Source organism: Malus sylvestris, chromosome 15 (genome assembly GCF_916048215.2).
Source record: "Malus sylvestris chromosome 15, drMalSylv7.2, whole genome shotgun sequence".
Taxonomy (NCBI): domain Eukaryota; kingdom Viridiplantae; phylum Streptophyta; class Magnoliopsida; order Rosales; family Rosaceae; genus Malus; species Malus sylvestris.
This window is the reverse complement of record NC_062274.1, coordinates 17,873,346-17,891,186: the sequence shown is the minus strand read 5'-3', so window position 1 is coordinate 17,891,186 and position 17,841 is coordinate 17,873,346. Positions and strand designations below refer to the sequence as shown.

Sequence of the window (17,841 nt, the reverse complement as noted above, 5' to 3'; positions counted from 1 at the left end):
ATCGTACATTTGAAGAGTTTATTTTGTTTTGTTTTGTTTTGTTTTGGTTGTGGTTTCGTTGTTTGTTTTTTTTATTGCAAGGGACTATGAAGACATCTTCGTGATGTCTCGTAGCATGACTTATTTGTCGAATGAGCGTCGTCTTTTGCAAGTTATTAAGAAAGTGAAGCAAGATTTTGTCTTTATGAGTGTTATCCTTCCGTCTGATTAGATTTACGATTATATGGGGTAAAATTTGTATTGTCTTTTTGTTGCATTTGTAATCACTGAATTGTATTCATGATGAATGATGTTCTTATTAATGAATGTACGTTGAAAAAAAAAAAGAGCATGGCTAGGATTTTGGGTTGTTTATCCTCTGTAAAAAAGAAATAGCAATACAGGTTTTAATGATTCAAAATCAAATGAAGTGACCAATAAGATGTGATCGAGAAGAATAATACCTAGATGGAATCAATACAAAGAAAAACGAGAAAAACCAAACCTCATATTGGAAAGAAGATTACAAAAGTAAGGAAATTGTGAACCGATAAAAATATATCTTCGAATGTCCTGAGTGAATTATTGAATGACGCTATATATAAAAAGTTATTTTAATCATTCCTTGATCGGACAGCAAAATATGAATGTCAATATTCTTTGTTTTCTTTTTATATTTTGTTCTGTTAAAGGAGTTTAGTTTAAAAACATTAACGTAATCTATGTTTTGTATTAAACTATTAAATGCTAGTTTGGATGTACTTTTAAAATAACTGAAAGTATTTTTGGTGATAATATTTTTTGAATCAATCCTTAGTAAAAATACAAGTGAATCCTGAAAAATTACTTAAAGTGCTTCTTGAAAGAAGCACATAATTAGTGCTTATTGCAGAAATCACTTAAAGTGCTTTTGAAATCTAAAAATATTTTCACTAAAAGCGTTTTCAATTATTTTAAAAGCATATCTAAACGAATAGTAAGATATTGGAAGGCAAGGCTAACCTAATGTTAAACATTCCTAGTCTAAAACGGAGATTTGCCCGTTTACTTTCCCACTGTCACTGGTTCACTACAGACGCCCCCTATATATAACCAACCTCTCACCCCCCAGCGACCAGACTAACACTGCCACAGATTAATTCCACACTCTTCAATCTTCACTCTACTCACCTCCACGATGCGTTTCCTACTCTCTCTTCTCCCTCTCCTCGTCCTCCTCTTCTGCTCGCTGTACTCCGCCTCCGCCGCAGGGAAACACCACCCAGCATCAAATATCGTCCGTTCATCATGTCGCCACGCCACTTACCCCAAAATCTGCCTCCGCACTCTATCCAACTACGCCGGCCCCGCCAAGACCCCCCGCGACCTCGCCCAGGCCGCTGTGAACGTTAGCCTCGCCCGCTCACTCCGCGTCTCCGGCTTCCTCGCCCAGCTCTCCGCCTCCTTCAAGGGGACGAAGCTGCAGCTCTCGGCGATCGGCGACTGCGTGGACCTGATGTCGACGTCGGTGGACGAGCTGAGCGAGACGCTCGCCGAGCTGCACCACCTCCGGAAGGAGACGTTTCGATTCCAGATGAGCAATGCCCAGACGTGGCTGAGCGCCGCCCTCACGGATGACGAGACGTGTCTCGATGGGATTCAGGAGGCGAATGTGAAGGCCAAGGCCGTGGATGTGAAGCGGAAGATTATGAATTCGGCTAGGGTTACGAGCAACGCGCTGTACCTGATCAATCGCCTCGACAAGAGCAGCAGATGGCCCAGATCTGGACCTTGATGATGATCTGATGATGGACGGCTGTAATTCTGTCATTATGGGTATCAGTGTCAGTCCATGCCGCAATTGGTATCGTACTGTTTTTTTAGAGTTTACTTCAAGTTGTACGTATGATATTAACGAGTATAGTAATGATGCTACACATATATATATATATATACAAAGAGCTTAAGGGGAGGGATCCCCATTTTTTGAAAAAAATGGGGATTAGTTGTGGGGCCCACTTCACATCTAATTTCAACGATCCGAACCGTCTATTTTGTTAGTCTCGATTCATAGATCATCCTTGCAAAATATTAGCTAAATTGGAAATGTTTAAGACATCTAATTGGGTTCAAGGAAATGAACGAATACTTTGTTATATAAGAAAATATGAAATTTGATATTGATAATTAAATAGGCAAATGGTTTCGGATTGAATTGAATTTTTGCAATGATGATCTATGAATCGAGACTAACAAAATAAACGGTTCGGATCGTTGAAATTAGATGTGAAGTGGGCCCCACACCTAATCCCCATTTTTTTCAAAAAATGGGGATCCCTCCCCTTAAGCTCTCTGATATATATATATATATATATATATATATATATATATATATATATATATATATATATATATATATAATCAGTTTATAATATTGTTGTCTGGGTTTGAATTACTCTAAAAGTTCTGGATATTTTACTTATCAAGATCTTACTTTATTTTGAAATAATTATTTGTGATAAACAGTAGATTGCTCTGATGGATAAGATATTTTTTATGATCGTGATTAGAAGATCCTATGATCCACGAAAATTTGTGTGACTGTTTTTATGATCGTGATTAGAAGATCCTATGATCCACGAAAATTTGTGTGATTGTCCCATGTGACAACCTGTTAGAGACTTGTTGCATAAGACAACCCGTACGAAAAATATCAACTTATTAGAGAGTTTGTCTTGTGAACCCCGTAAATACCCCACATTTTACCTCCATTTACCTAAAAATATGTTTTGTTCCATCAATCAACCACCCTCATTCCTCAACACCGTATGTCCAAAAATTGTGAAAATGGTGCAGGGGGTCATAATTCATAAATAATTTCACGCTATCCACACATTTTTACTTTTTACACACACCTATCAATTTTCGACCGTTGAATTGAACGAATTGAAAAAGATCAATGAATAAAAATTAACAAATGTGTGTGAAAAATAAAAGGGAGTATGTAGATAGCACTATCCTAATTTTACCAACTAAATTTTAGAAGCATTACCTTCATGTATCAGTATTATTGTCATCATTTTTCTATCTTTCTCTCCACGTGACGATAAAATAATTGTAACCTCTTCTCTTCTCGCTTGAGTCCTTGACTATAAAATTGGGGAGAATACGATAGAGTTAAATTCGGGTCAATACTTCCGAACCGGCCCAGAAGGAATATAAATCATCTTTTGGTGACGGGCCCGTTGAGTCCAAAGATGTAACGAGTGTCGGTCGCGCGCTTACGAACTCAGTGACCCATCCGAACCCGCCACAACTGGGCCACCCGGTTCCCAAAGGCTAAACTAAAACCTCGACCCGTGAATCCGCAACTTAACGGTCACCTTCTTCGCCCTCAACTGTCTCCCTAAAACCCTAGCCGGTGCTGAGAGGTGGGCAAAAAAACAGAAGAACCATCGAAGCTAGGGTTTTTCTGCAACTCCCCAAAACTCCCGCCCAAACATGGAAGGCATCGAAGTGGACGACGTCCACTCCCTCCCTCTAAGCGACGATGACGACATCTGCGCCTCAATCTTCACGCGCTTCAGCAGCTCCACGCGCGAAGACCACCACCACCTCTGTGCCGCCGTCGGCGCCATGGCCCAGGAGCTCAAAGACAAGAACCTCCCTTCGACTCCCGTCGCATACCTCGGCTTCACGTGCTCGTCCCTCGACGGCCTCGCCTCCCAGCCAGACCCACCCGGTCACGTGATCGACGCCCTCCTCACGATTCTCTCCATTGTCTTTCAGAAAGTATCGGTGGGGATTCTCGTGAAGAAGAGCGAGTTCTTATCGGAGCTCTTGGTCCGTGTTCTTCGGTCGCCGTCGTTGACGGCGGGTGCCGCCTTCTCGGGATTGAAATGTATATCGCATTTGCTCATTGTCAGAGGCCGCGTCAACTGGTCTGATGTCTCTCAATTGTATGGATTCCTATTGAGTTTCGTTACGGATTCTCGCCCGAAGGTGAGTTTCTCACATTTTATTTGCCTTTGAGTTCTTATCGTTATTGTTGATTGTTTATGATAGAATTCAGATTGCTTCGGTCATTTACTATATAAATTCGATGAATTTGAGGTTTATTAAATGACGTTTTGGTACAATTGTTGCATATTTTGGTAATGTCGATTGATATAATTGATTCAGATTTTGATTCTGTTCCATGTACTGGAATGTATTGTAATTGGATTCGGAAACAGGTGAGAAGACAATCACATTTGTGCCTTCGCGATGTGCTGCAAAGTTTTCAAGGAACACCGCTCCTTGCCCCCGCAAGTGAAGGGATAACTAACTTATTTGAAAGATTTCTTCTGCTTGCCGGTGGGTCAAAGGCAGATGTGAGTGAAGGACCCCAGGGAGCCCAAGAGGTCTTGTATGTTTTGGATGCTCTGAAAGAGTGTCTGTTTCTTATGTCAATCAAGTACAAAACCGATGTCCTCAAGTACTACAAAACTCTTCTGGAACTGCGCCAATCACTTGTTACAAAGCGTATAACAGACAGTTTGAATATACTTTGTCTCAATCCATCGACAGATGTTTCTCTTGAAGTATTGCTCGATCTATTATGCTCATTAGCTCTTTCTGTCTCTACGAATGAGACATCTGTGGATGGCATGACATTTACAGCTCGCTTGCTTGGTACTGGAATGGCGAAAGTTTATTCCCTTAACAGGCAAATATGTGTAGTTAAACTCCCTCTTGTATTCATTGCACTCAAAGGTATGTAGTGTTTTGTCGTCCACTGACTTTAGTTGCGTACATTTTACCTTCTTATTAGTTAAAGAAATCTTCTTCTAAGTCTCTTTTTATCTGTTCCATTCTAGAAAGCAGAACTCAAAAAGTTCCGTTGTGTTTCTTTGATTTTGGCAGATGTGTTGGCATCTGAGCATGAAGAGGCTATACATGCAGCAGCGGACACATTTAAGGGTCTCATTCGTGCTTGCATTGATGAAAGCTTGGTCAAACAGGGAGTTGACCAGATTGTAATGAATGCAAAAAATGATGCAAGGAAGTCTGGGCCAACTATAATTGAAAAAGTGTGTGCTACTATTGAAAGCTTACTTGGTTATCACTACGCAGGTGTCTGGGACCTTGCATTTCAAGTTGTCTCAGCAATGTTTGATAAACTTGGTATTACTTTTAAAATTTGATGCATCTGACTGTTTCCTCTTGTTTTTAACTGATTTATTTTTCTGTTACCATGCACTTATTATCTCCATTTGATATCAGAGGTATAACAGCTGTTATCATGCAGGGGTATACTCTTCTTATTTCATGAGGGGTGCAATGAAGAGCTTGGAGGAAATGGAGAAGTTACCTGATGAAGATTTCCCTTTCAGGAAACAGGTCTTTTCTATATTATTCAGTGTTTAACATATTAATTTTACCACGTCCACTATCATCATTTACAAGTTTTTTAGGTTGCAAGTCAAACTCAGTTCATTTTTTCTAACTCAGTGTGACATTTACTAATATAATGACTTTATTAATATATAGTTGCATGAATGCTTTGGATCGGCTCTTGTTGCAATGGGACCTGAAACATTTTTAGGTCTTCTACCTCTTAATTTGGAGGCTGAAGACCTAAGTCAGGTGAATGTTTGGCTCTTTCCGATACTGAAGCAGTATACAATTGGTGCACGTTTGAGCTTCTTTACGGAGTCAATTTTGGGTATGGTTGGAATGATAAAGGAGAAATCTAAAAAGGTATTGAACAAATCATACTGATGGAATGCTAGTTGTTTATTCCAGATGGATTTTTTTAGTTATGTGCTATAATTTGCAGCTGGAGTCACAAGGACGTATTGTTTCATCAAGGAGTTCAGATGCACTTGTACACGCTTTGTGGTCACTGTTACCTTCCTTTTGCAACTATGCTTCTGATACTGCTGAAAGTTTCAAGGATCTTGAGCAAGCCTTATGCAGTGCCCTTCAGGATGAACCTGAGATTCGTGGGATAATATGCTTGAGCTTGCAGATTCTTGTTCAACAAAATAAGAAAATTGTGGAAGTGAATGATCTGTCTGATAGTGAATTAGGTAGCGCCAGACATAGAGCTATGGCCAATTATACCCCTGAAGTTACAGAAGGTAACATGAGCGTACTCAAGTCATCTGCACGCAAGTTACTACCTGTTCTATCAGGTGTTTTCTTGAATACCACAAAAGATGATGCAGGCTGTTTGCAGGTACTTAAGCATACTGAGGTTACATGTGTTTTGTTTATTTGTTCTGCAAAATACATGACAAGAATGTCAAATCCGCATTGATTTTTGTACAGTACACATATCCTACTGGTGTAACAAATGCAGTTTCCCTACAAACCATGCCTATCCTCGTTAAAACCATGACACATTTTTTGTAAGAGAGAGAGTCACTTTTTACCTAAATGTGTTAGATACATCGTAGTGAACATTCAAAGAACATAATTCAGCAATAAAGGCACAAGAACAAAATGGAATTGGCTCACTTTATAAGCTGCATCCCTTTTTTACAATATCACCCTTTTCAGTCTTATTTTTCTTTCTTTCTTTTGACTTCCCCTTGATCTTTTGGATACATTTGCACCTCTGTCCCCTCTGCTTCCCCTAATGAACTTGTACATTTTCATATTGGGTTCAATTTTCTACTTAGGAATACATTTTTGGTTAGATACATGTTTGTACTTTCAATGCGAAATTCGTTGATTACTTTTTCATGAATAGTGTTTTGTGAAGATGAGAATAATTATGTTTCCACCTGTACAGTCCACAATTGGTGAGTTTGCTTCAATATCAGATAAAGAAGTTGTCTCAAGATATTTTAGAAGTACATTGGTGAAGCTTTTGAAGGTTACTGAAGAGGCTAGGAAAGCAGAAAGCTCTAGAGATTCTAATACCATGCGGTACATCATTTTTTTTTTTTTTTTTTTTTTTTTTGTCTATGATGTTTAGTTCTTCATTTTCACAGTAGAGTTATCACTTCTCTCTCTCAGGATGTCTGACCTGACATTAATTCTCTTCCATCTTAACTGCAGGGCACAACTATTTGACATGGCAGTCTCACTTTTACCTGGTTTGGATGCTAAAGAGGTTGATGTTTTATTTAGTGCAATAAAGACTGCATTGCAGGTTTGGAAATCTTTCTCCTCCATCTGGTTATTTACTTTGTTTTTAAGGGGATCTAGAAATGCTTGGTAAAAGGAAATACTGCCTAAGTTACTAACTATGGGCTTCCTGACTTCAGGATAATGAAGGATTGATACAAAAGAAGGCATACAAAGTTCTTTCAATCATTCTCAGGGTATGCAAAAGTTAAGGATTTGTATGATTTGGATGTTAGGGATTATCTTTATTAATGCTTTTGCAATGTACTTGAATTATTATCACCAGTCAGTGGAATATTTGGAAACATGGTTTACTGGTTCAAAGTCGTTTGCTTCACTGCTAATGTCTTAGTTAAAGAAGACATGGTTACAAGGGCACTCATATAATTTTCTGGAATTATGTGCTGCTGAGCCATTCTATCCATGTTATGGTGGTTTTTTTTCTTTGCTCATCTCTTTTACTTATGGATCTTGTTGCTGGATGTATGGTCAGGACTGTGATTGGTTTCTTTCATTGAAGCGCAAGGAATTGTCAGATATTATGATTGAAGTACTTCCTTCATGCCATTTTTCAGCTAAACGGCACAGACTTGACTGCTTGTACCTCCTAGTAGTCCATGTTTCAAAGGTATACATAAACATATTGATTTGCCAAATCGTATTACTACGTGTAGCATTCATTATTTGATTCTCAGGAACAAAGTTTGATTTAGGGAAAAAAATTCACATGCATGCCATTCCATGCTAAGAACTTGAATCTTTTTGTAGAGCGACACTGAGCAGATGCAGCATGACATCATAAGTTCTTTCCTGACAGAAATAATTCTTGCACTTAAAGAGGTAAAGTGGTTTAGCAGCTGCAATCTGGTTTCTTGCGTAGTTTTTAATTTCCTGAAAGAATCTAATTCTTGCATTCTGCAGCTTCAGAATTTGTTCATTTATATGTAGTGCTACCAATGGTTTTCTTTCTCAATGCAGGCTAACAAGAAAACAAGAAATAGAGCTTATGACATCCTTGTCCAAATTGGCCATGCTTGTGGAGACGAGGAGACTGGCGGGAAGAGAGAAAACCTGCTGCAATTTTTTAACATGGTACTGAATATTGTTTCAGACTGCCTCAGTTTTTACTGTTAGTCTTTTGGCAATAATTGGTCCTGTGGGAAAGCAGAAATTATATAAATTTGCAGCATGTCTAAGGTTGATCTTATGGTCACAGGTAGCTGGGGGGCTAGCTGGTGAAACTCCTCATATGATCAGTGCTGCAATGAAGGGCTTAGCTCGGTTGGCTTATGAATTTTCTGACCTTGTTTCAAGTGCTAGCAATTTGCTCCCATCCACATTTCTCCTCCTTCAGAGAAAGAACAAAGAAATAATTAAAGTTTGTTCCCCTCTCTTTTAGATCAGCATTTCGGAGTTATTCAGTTACTTAAGTGAATTGCTTGATAATTCGTTGACTTTTTTGTTATTTCCTTTTTGCAGGCTAATTTGGGTTTGTTGAAAGTATTAGTAGCCAAATCACAAGCTGAGGGGTTGCAGTTGCACTTGAAAAGCATGGTGGAAGGCTTGCTCAAGTGGCAAGATGCTACTAAAAGCCACTTCAAAGCCAAGGTTGTTTCCTCCTCAATATGGTTGAGTTCAGTTGGTTTTATGAATTTCCCCATATTTCTCATCACTTGCTTTTCAAACTCGATTTTTCTTCTTCTTCAGGTTAAGCTGCTTCTAGAAATGCTCGTCAAGAAATGTGGGCTTGATGCTGTTAAGGCTGTGATGCCTCAAGAGCATATGAAACTACTTACGAACATACGGAAGGTTTGTCGAGAGGCATCTTGCTAGATTGAAAATTTTCCAGGGGTACTCACTACTTGTTTCTGATCTTCCCCTTTTCTTGTGAACACAGCTTAAGGAACGAAAAGAGAGAAAGCTGGGTTCTAAATCTGAGGAAGCTAGATCTCAAGTGTCCAAAGCAACTACATCCAGGTCTCACTCTTTCATAATTTAAAAGCTAAATACATGCACGAGCACAACTCACACGGTGCACATGTATTCTTATTGTAAATACACATCACACGTGTGCGTATGTGCCGGTGGAACTTTTACATCTCATTTTTGAACTTTCATTTTTTGAGATATATATAGTTTTTAATCTTCATGTTCTCTAACATTCTGTTATTTTCCATCTTCTTTTCAGGCTAAGCAGGTGGAACCATACAAAAATCTTTTCTGATTTTGGTGATGAAGAAAATGAGGACAGCGATGCAGATTATATGGATGCCAAAACAGAGTCGGGCAGACGTGGCAAGGTGTCCACACAGCTCAAATCCAAAGCATCTTCATTACGGTAGGTGGTTGTTGATGTTCATGTTGCAGTGTTTACGTGTTTAGATAGCTACACTTTGCATTATTCATGATCTTGGTAAGCTAGAAGTGTTCGTTGGATCATATCTGATTGTCCAGAAATGTTAAAAAATAATATGATCAACAACACAACCTGGATTGGCCGAAATGAACCAACACAATTGTTTGTATTACAGAAGAACAAATAATAAGAAGTTGCTTGATCAGCTAGAGGATGAGCCACTTGATCTGCTTGATCGGCAAAGAACTAGGTCTGCACTCAGGTCATCTGAGAGTTTAAAGCGAAAGATGGAGTCGGATGATGGGCCAGAGATAGACCCTGATGGGCGCCTAATAATTCGCGACGAAGCAGAATCGTACAAGGAAAAGCCATCTGAACCTGATTATGATGCAAGAAGCGAAGCGGATAGTCACTTGTCTGCAAACTCAAAGAAAACACAAAAACGCAGGAAGACATCAGAGTCCGGGTGGGCTGCCACCGGCAAAGAGTACGCCAGCAAGAAGGCTGGTGGGGATTTGAAGAGGAAGGACAAGCTTGAACCATATGCATATTGGCCACTTGATCGGAAGATGATGAGCCGTAGACCAGAGCATAGGGCGGCCGCGAGAAAAGGTATATCGAGTGTGGTGAAAATGACGAAGAAGCTCGAAGGGCAGAGTGCCTCGGCCATCCTCTCCGCTAAAGGCTCGAAGTTTAAAGGGCGGGTTCAGAAGAAAGGAGGCGGCAAGAAGAAAACAAGGTGAAGAACCTCTTCAACTTGGATCAACACATTCAAGACAAATATATATAAACACCAAAGGGTCTTTGTATTTTAGTTTTTCTCCACATAAAATATGCTACTTTTCTTGATTTATTGATTACTATTTGCAATCACTTTTCTTGAACCTTTTTTTTTACAAACTTTATTGAATATGTTGATACTGCTTGCCGATTAACATGAACATACATAGCGATCGATGGCGAACAAGGAAAGGAACGTGTAGGTTAGAATAGAATATCGCTTCGTCATAAGTAAGTTTATGGACATCATAAAGACGCTCGAACAGGTCCCAATCCAAGTATAAAATTTGGAAACAAGATACAAGTAGGTCGGAATTCGAAAAACGTAAAGTCATGCAACTGCAAACTAAATTTCATTACAATTATCTGATGAGCCAACTAGTTGCACAGAACACCAAAATCAAACAAGGCAACCGTTACCGTAGCGGCCGTTCAATGACTAGCAGCAGTAAAAGTATCAAAAGCTACTGTGGCTATCGAAAGGGAAAGTTTCTAACAATAAGAAGCAAAAGTATTTCTTGTTAACCGTTGGGTGAGCTCTTAATATTTCCTACTTAGGGGCCACCTCAACAATCTTCTCGAGCGATTCAGTTTTCATAGCCACAATCTATCCGACCATACACAAGATGAAGTACTTCAATGTCGATTTAGTCCCATCTGTAAATAACGGGCTCTGCTTAATTTTCAACCAAAATATACGAAAGAAAGATATCATTGATTTCATTGTTGAAGAAATACGTGACAGTGCTCGTAACTGTTCTACATAGGTTGATTTCAAGTTGAAAGATATTAACTCAGACAAATAATCACGATACTACAGGTTTATTTTTCGGACTACTATTTTTCAAAAGAAATACCGACACTTTGCTTGATTTGTTTACATATTACAATCCTTCTAAGTTCTAAAAAAAGGTGGCAGTGTGCAAACATACCGTGTAAGATTGCAGCAAAGGTTGGAGTAGCACACTAGATCTGTGTTTCTACTGGTATGGGGCAAACAAGACCGATGAGTTGTGGCCACCGAACCCAAATGAGTTAGACAATGCCACCTTAACGTCCAGCCTCTCTTTCTTTGGACCCACTAGTAGTTTTGTATCCTGCATTCATGTGCTGACAGAATTAGAGGATTCCAAATATACTTTCATTGGACATTATAAATGAACGGAAGACAACGTACCACGCCCTCATCTGGGTTTTCCAGATTGATATTTGGATGTATCCACCCAGTTCGTATCGCCTACCCAAAAAGAAGATAACATGTCAAGAACTACACTTCAAACCAAAGAAGAATTGTATTTGGTCTTTAAATATAAGGTCTAAAAATTGTACAGTTTTTCCAAGTTGAAAACATCAAGTTACCTGCACTGCTGCAACAGCTTCTACAGCACCAGCTGCTCCTAGTAGGTGACCAATCATGGATTTTGTAGAGTTCACTCTCAACTGTAAAACGTAATGATCTCATTGAACATGGAAATACAGGAATTAAGAAAACAGACAACGAATGTAATGTATTGTTGTTACCTCAGGGTTCTGGCCAAAACAATGAATGAGAGCATTATACTCCTTGAGATCTCCGGCTGGTGTGGATGTAGCATGTGCATTAATGTAATTAACATCTTCCCTAGACACCCCAGACTGCTCTAAAGCCTTTTCTATGCAGAGAATAACCCCGGCCCCTGTTTCCAAGGACATTAATAAAAAATTCAAATTCCAGCATTTGATGTAATTCGATGAAACAAAGTGCAAGGTGGATAAAATTATTCACACAAAAAATGCTATAACGACATTATTCATTCAAATATTTCCACGTAATGTTCTTCCATAATGAACCTCTAATAGATCAACAGAAACAAGTTGCCAAAAGCTTTCTTGTTTCCATAGCTCAACAAAAAGAACAAGAGAAACGTAGGAGTGATATTTCCAAAGATAAAGCATATTACCATCAGGGTGTGGCTCAGTCATGTGGTAAGCATCACATGTGAAGCTTCCACCAAGGAATTCTGCATAAATAGTTGCACCTCTTTTCTGTAAGAAAATAAAAATCAATGAATTAAACTTTCTAAAGAAGCATTTATACAGAAACACCATATCGCATGGTAAGATAGAAATGAATGATTAGAAAATGTGTATGAGACTACTATAGGGGTAGCAGTAAGCTCAGCTGACAATAATCACTCAACATAGTACAAAAAAAGTAACAGAAAGCATGATATGGATTAACTCAAGGGAACCACACAGTATACAGAATGTCCCTACAGACTTTGCACCTACAACCCTACAGACGATGTGATCCTACACAGAAAGAGAAAAAGAATATCCAGACAGACAACCCAAGTGCCATTGCCAAGGTCATAGATTTAGAAAATACCTTAGCATGTTCTAACTCTTCTAGAAGCAAAACGCCAGCTCCTTCCCCCATAACAAAGCCATCACGATTCTGTCCAATAACCAAAACAAGATTTCGTTAAAAACACCACTATGTAAGTCTATATGCTAGTAAGAAACAATGATTGCAGTTCCAAACATTTTCATTCGCAATGCAGTACCCTTGCACTTGTTAAACGTTTCTAAAACAAAGAAACTCAAATCTCAAGCTCAATAGATGACTAGGTTTAGTTATAAATTACGACATATCATTTCAATAAAGCTGACTAGATTCCAACACAAATTTACATTGTGATAACCAATATATGACATGCCTTTCAGTGATTTTTACCATTCTTGTTCTTAAGAATATTTACAAAAGTTTCATCATATAACCAATCACAGTGGAAATAAAAGAATAAATGAATCTAGCATAGTTATTGGTCACATTACACTATCCCAAGGGCGTGATGCTTTAGTCGGATCATTGTTTCTTTGTGACAGTGCTCTGCATGCCACAAAGCCTCCCAATCCTGCGGTGACAGCATACGAAAAAAGATTATTAAAAATTACGTTCAACTCAGAGTAAAAATAAGACAGAAATAACATATGCAAGGAATGGGAGCAATACCAATAGGTATCATCACTGAATCTGAACCACCACAGAGCATAAGGTCCTGCATAAGATTTCAAAGAAAATTGTAAATTAGTTATTATATAATACTTAAAGATCATTCATCAGATATCATTATTTTCAATTTTTCATCTAAACAACCACTAAATTACTTCATGTTGTAGAACAATATTTTGCATCTAAACTCTACCACCTAATATGATAAGCAGAATACTTACTGCTTCGCCTCTAATGATATGATTTGCTGAATTCAAAATACAGAAGTTGCTTGTAGCACAAGCAGTAGAGATTGAATAGTTTGGGCCCATCCAGCCCTGCAAGAGTAAAAAGTAAATTGCAGTTAAAAGGACAAGTATAAAATCTCAGCAGCCATCACGAATTGTAAGAGTATTGCATCGATAATATATATACGCATATATATTGTAATCTCACCAGATCCATTGCCAGCATGGCAGAACCCATATTTGTAGTTGCGAAAGGTACACAGAAAGGGTTCATCTTCTTATAGGAAACCCGTAAAGCTTCAATTGCATCATTGAAGACCTGTTCAATATCAAACACAAAAGAATCTTTTTGTCAGAAATGACTGAAGTGATGAAAATACATCAGATCTTGTTCCAGAGGCAAATTTTGTAGGTCACTGTTAGACTATCTGGCTTCGAATTTAATTTTGCGAAAAGAATCTTTTGTGTTTACAAGATGTTTTACTACAGGAGAGAGATACTGATACACTGTCTTAAATAAACAAATAAACAACATACACAAGTCCAGTTCTGAAATTAAAAGAAAACTAGTTTTCGTGCATCTCCTTCGAAAATGACATTTGGAAGATGTGACATAACATTACAAACTCTAAACCATGCTTGCTAAAAACATCAAATTGAAGACAAACCAGTAGAAAGATTTTTCAATGTTCTGCAAAAAGTGTACATAATATTAAGGCACAGACCACTGAGGTACCTTCATGCCACCCATTGCTGAGCCAATCAAAACCCCACATTTTGCTTTATCTAATGTTTCCAGGACTTCTTCTGTGATTCCAGCATCTGCCAAGGCTTTCTTTCCAGCAGTAAGCAAATAAAGCATGAACTTATCCATTCTTCTAGAAAACTTTGGTGTTACCCATCCGTCCGTTGAGAAAGACTTTATCTCACCACCTATCCTCTAAAGAAAATAAAGAGAAGTAAGAACATAGTACTGAGAAAACAACAATTTGAAGGGAGGTTTAGTAAATTAGTCACCGTTGGAAACTGGGTACAATCAAAAGCTTCTATCTCACTAATTCCACTAACTCCCTCAAGCAAATTATTGTAGAAGACATCAGAATCATGACCGAGTGGGGTCACCACACTCATTCCTGTCACAACCACTCGCCTCTGTCTTGTTAAAGGTTTCTTCTGTTTTGTTAATTCTTCAGTAGGTTGCACAGCTACAGCCATGGTTTCCCCTATATTTCCACCAATAACAATGATTTAAAACAAACGAAGATGTCATGCATGTCAAAGAATATTTTTACTTATACATTGATGGAAAAACCTAAGTTAGAGTCCTCAAAGATCTATAAGGCAACGGACGATCATTCTATATACATTCACACCAACGTAAATAATAAATCTTTCCTCTCTTTCCTGGTCCAATTCATAAAACTTCTTCAGTAACAAGATATTCTATTCCGTATTCTTTGTAAATTAAAGTTCCTGGGTAGTATAATCATGAATCACTCAACAGTTGCGAATCGGAGATGCTCTGAATCAATGAGTCCAACTGGAATACTTTACTATTAAAACCACTGTTTATTTTTTGGCAACTGTAATTCCAATAGAAAAGAAGACAGCACAGCATGGAAAACTTTTTCCTCTCTTTCCAACAACAATTGGTATACCAACATAACCCACTTCAAATAAATCATACTGCAAAGCAAGAATAAAGTAAAATTCCAGAATATATAATTGAAAAAAGGTCTTTCAGCCAACATGGTCTCTGTGATTAGCATATCTCCTCACTTTGACAATGAAAATCGATAGAAGTGGTCCCTGAGTTTGACAACTTAACGAGGATATTGACAGGACTAGAATGATTTACGGTGGACAAAACGCAGGGACTACTATCGATTTTCAATGTTTATGCCACCATTTTGGTTAAAAAGCTCAAAAAACACGCACACAAAATACATGCATTGATAGCTGCCCAGATTCCAAATAATCTTTTTTTTTCCTTTTTTTTTTCAAAAGTAAAAACAACAACACAATCAGCATGTTCTGATAAAACAAGCAATCACAAGATTAATAAATTTAACTTTGAACATGTCAAAAACAATCATAAAAACACAATTACCAGAGTAGGAGGCTCCATTAAATTGCCTCTGCCTTCGATTGGATCCAAACAGTGATGAAAACCCATTGCATCCCAAAGAAGATAAACCCTTTGAGCTGTAGTACTCATCGCAGGGCTCGAAAGCCAAGCAGGAGCTCATGAGGCCCTGAATGCTGGATCCACTGAACGCAGAAATCAGGCCCTTCTGGAAATCGCCACTAAAGCTACTACATTTGGACGGCAGCCTCCTTCTTCCGGCGCATTTCGGCCGCCTCCGGGAGGAGCTGAGCATAGATGGCCTGGCAGAGCAGTCCCTGTCGCACGTGACCGACATGCAAGCGGCCACCAGCCACGTGCAGAGCGGAGATGCAACAGAGGAGGCAGCCATGGGGGACGACGACGACGATAACCCAGATGCTCAAATCGGAAAATACAAAAACCCAATTGGGGTAAATCGATTTGGAGCAACCCCAGAAATGAAAAGCTCGCAGCAATGGCAATCTGCGCCCGTATTGGGAAGAGAGAGAAAGGTGGAGAGAGAATCCCAAGAGAGTTAAAGGGTATATGAGGGAGATGGAAGAGAGAGAAATGGTGGTTTGGTGGAGGAGGTGGTGAAGAAGTCGAAGTGAATCGGTAGTGGTAGCATTCGATATTGTGTGTCGCTGTGCTTTAAAACTGTTCGAGACGAGACGCCAAAGTATTGGGCAACCGAGTCGTCCTCAGAAGAACAATGACAGGTCTCTCTCTCCTCTTTCTCTCTCCTCCCTCACTGAGTCGCTGCGCTATGGGGAAAGAGAGGCATCGATAATACAGACTCGAACACCTTATACATATATCGTCTAGCAAAATACAAAGATCTATGACCAGAAATTTTTGTACATTTATATATATATATATATATATATTATGTTTAGTTTACAATAATAGATTAAATATATGTATATTTGGTTAGCGTGAGTGAGTGAGTCAGTATTTGATAAAATAATAGTCATCATCAGTATGGTCACTAGCAGCCCTCTAATCTAATTTATAATTTTTTTTTTTGTTAAATGATAGATTTGTTAAATTAAAAAATTAACAGGATTCGAACTCACGTGTAAGGACACACAACTGTAGTAGAGATCCAATTGTCATCTAATTTATAATTAGATTTGTTAATTCATGATTTGAGTTGTGAATCGAGCATGTGTGACCCTTTTTTTACCCCAACCATTTATCTTGCGTATATGCTTATTTTATTTTAAGTCTATTTTGTTTATAATCTGGCTTGTTAGTTGCTCTCATAAGGTCCTCATTTTGAGGATCTATGAAATTCCTTTTTTATATGAAGCTTCAAATTAATCTTACGGTATATTAAACTATCCACTTAAATAATTTTTGTTATACGGAAACAAAATATAAACTGGTAAAACAAAAAAAAATAAGAAGAGAAAAGAAAGTTTCACGCCATGTCAATCTCCATCAAATATTTAAACCCATCAAATCCAAATATGAAAACCTAATAATTTTACACGTCCAATTTCATCAAATCTTTTTTTAATTACTTCCCCAAATTATTGTGTTTCAGTGTAACAAGAATTATTGATGTTGATATTAATCTACCATAAGATAAATTATTAAAGTTGATATATTAATCTACCATAAGATTAATCTAACGGCTCAAATGAAAAAGGACCTCACAAGTTGTCACAACCCGTCCCGGAAATGTACATTATTTTGTTATCGTTGATGTGAAAAGACTAAAACGCCCTTGAGCGTTTGTGGCATTGTGGGACTATGTGTGGTTGAGGACCAATGTGTTAAGTTCCTATTATTTTGGAACCAATTGGAAGTAAGGAAAATGGGTTGTTTTGATTGGTGACCCAAAAATCTGGACCACACATCATGTCTCTCTTTCACTCTCCCGTGCTCTCTCTTATCTCTCTTTCGGTTTCACTCTCTCTCCTTCGAAATGGCACGGACAAGCACCCAAGACCCTTGAAACTTCACGGATTGTGGCCAAAATTAGTACCATTGTGTTCGTGAGGACCATACGAGTTCAAAGGTACCCATTTCAGGTAAGAACTCGTTCGATATCACTTTAAAAATTCAAGCTCCGAGTTGAGCACTATTCACGAACTTTTAAATGGTTATGTTATAGGACAATCCAAGCTCATTGCTAGCTTAGTAAAGTCCCAAGGAAGCTCGGAGTGCTTCGTTTAAAGGTTTTGGACGTCGGGATCGTGTGGACGAAGTTTGGCCGATTTTCTTCGAATTCTCCGGTGGGATCTCATGACTTTTAGAGCTTTAAATTAGTATGATCGTGTTCTACAAGTTA

The 17,841-nt window shown here is 38.4% G+C and overlaps 3 protein-coding genes across 4 annotated transcripts; 2 read left to right on the top strand and 1 right to left on the bottom strand.

Annotated features, from left to right (window-relative positions):
• The first annotated feature begins 1,077 nt into the window (after positions 1-1,077).
• Positions 1,078-2,440, top strand: LOC126601953 (pectinesterase inhibitor 3-like). The gene has a single exon (XM_050268728.1). It carries the CDS (start codon positions 1,157-1,159, stop codon positions 1,751-1,753), a length of 597 nt encoding a protein of 198 aa, XP_050124685.1. The 5' UTR covers positions 1,078-1,156; the 3' UTR covers positions 1,754-2,440.
• A 791-nt stretch (positions 2,441-3,231) lies between these two features.
• Positions 3,232-10,306, top strand: LOC126601951 (uncharacterized). The gene is made up of 18 exons (XM_050268725.1): positions 3,232-3,960; positions 4,194-4,713; positions 4,864-5,124; positions 5,249-5,340; positions 5,491-5,700; positions 5,780-6,181; positions 6,740-6,876; positions 7,009-7,102; positions 7,218-7,274; positions 7,571-7,705; positions 7,846-7,917; positions 8,056-8,169; positions 8,294-8,455; positions 8,557-8,685; positions 8,785-8,886; positions 8,975-9,054; positions 9,266-9,415; positions 9,609-10,306. Exons 1-18 carry the CDS (start codon positions 3,460-3,462, stop codon positions 10,174-10,176), a joined length of 3,786 nt encoding a protein of 1,261 aa, XP_050124682.1. The 5' UTR covers positions 3,232-3,459; the 3' UTR covers positions 10,177-10,306.
• A 160-nt stretch (positions 10,307-10,466) lies between these two features.
• Positions 10,467-16,359, bottom strand: LOC126601952 (3-oxoacyl-[acyl-carrier-protein] synthase II, chloroplastic-like). 2 transcript variants are annotated; one of them, XM_050268727.1, is made up of 14 exons: positions 15,546-16,359; positions 14,453-14,658; positions 14,172-14,375; positions 13,644-13,754; positions 13,430-13,525; positions 13,209-13,254; positions 13,031-13,110; positions 12,582-12,650; positions 12,154-12,238; positions 11,735-11,889; positions 11,573-11,653; positions 11,391-11,450; positions 11,146-11,310; positions 10,467-10,886 (listed from the first exon to the last, which is right to left on the bottom strand). In XM_050268727.1, the coding sequence occupies exons 1-13, from the start codon at positions 15,910-15,912 to the stop codon at positions 11,194-11,196; spliced, it is 1,677 nt and encodes a 558-aa protein (XP_050124684.1). In that variant the 5' UTR covers positions 15,913-16,359; the 3' UTR covers positions 10,467-10,886; positions 11,146-11,193. The 2 variants fall into 2 exon arrangements, with proteins under 2 accessions (XP_050124684.1, XP_050124683.1); XM_050268726.1 differs by having other exon boundaries at positions 10,467-10,870.
• Positions 16,360-17,841: the final 1,482 nt, after the last annotated feature.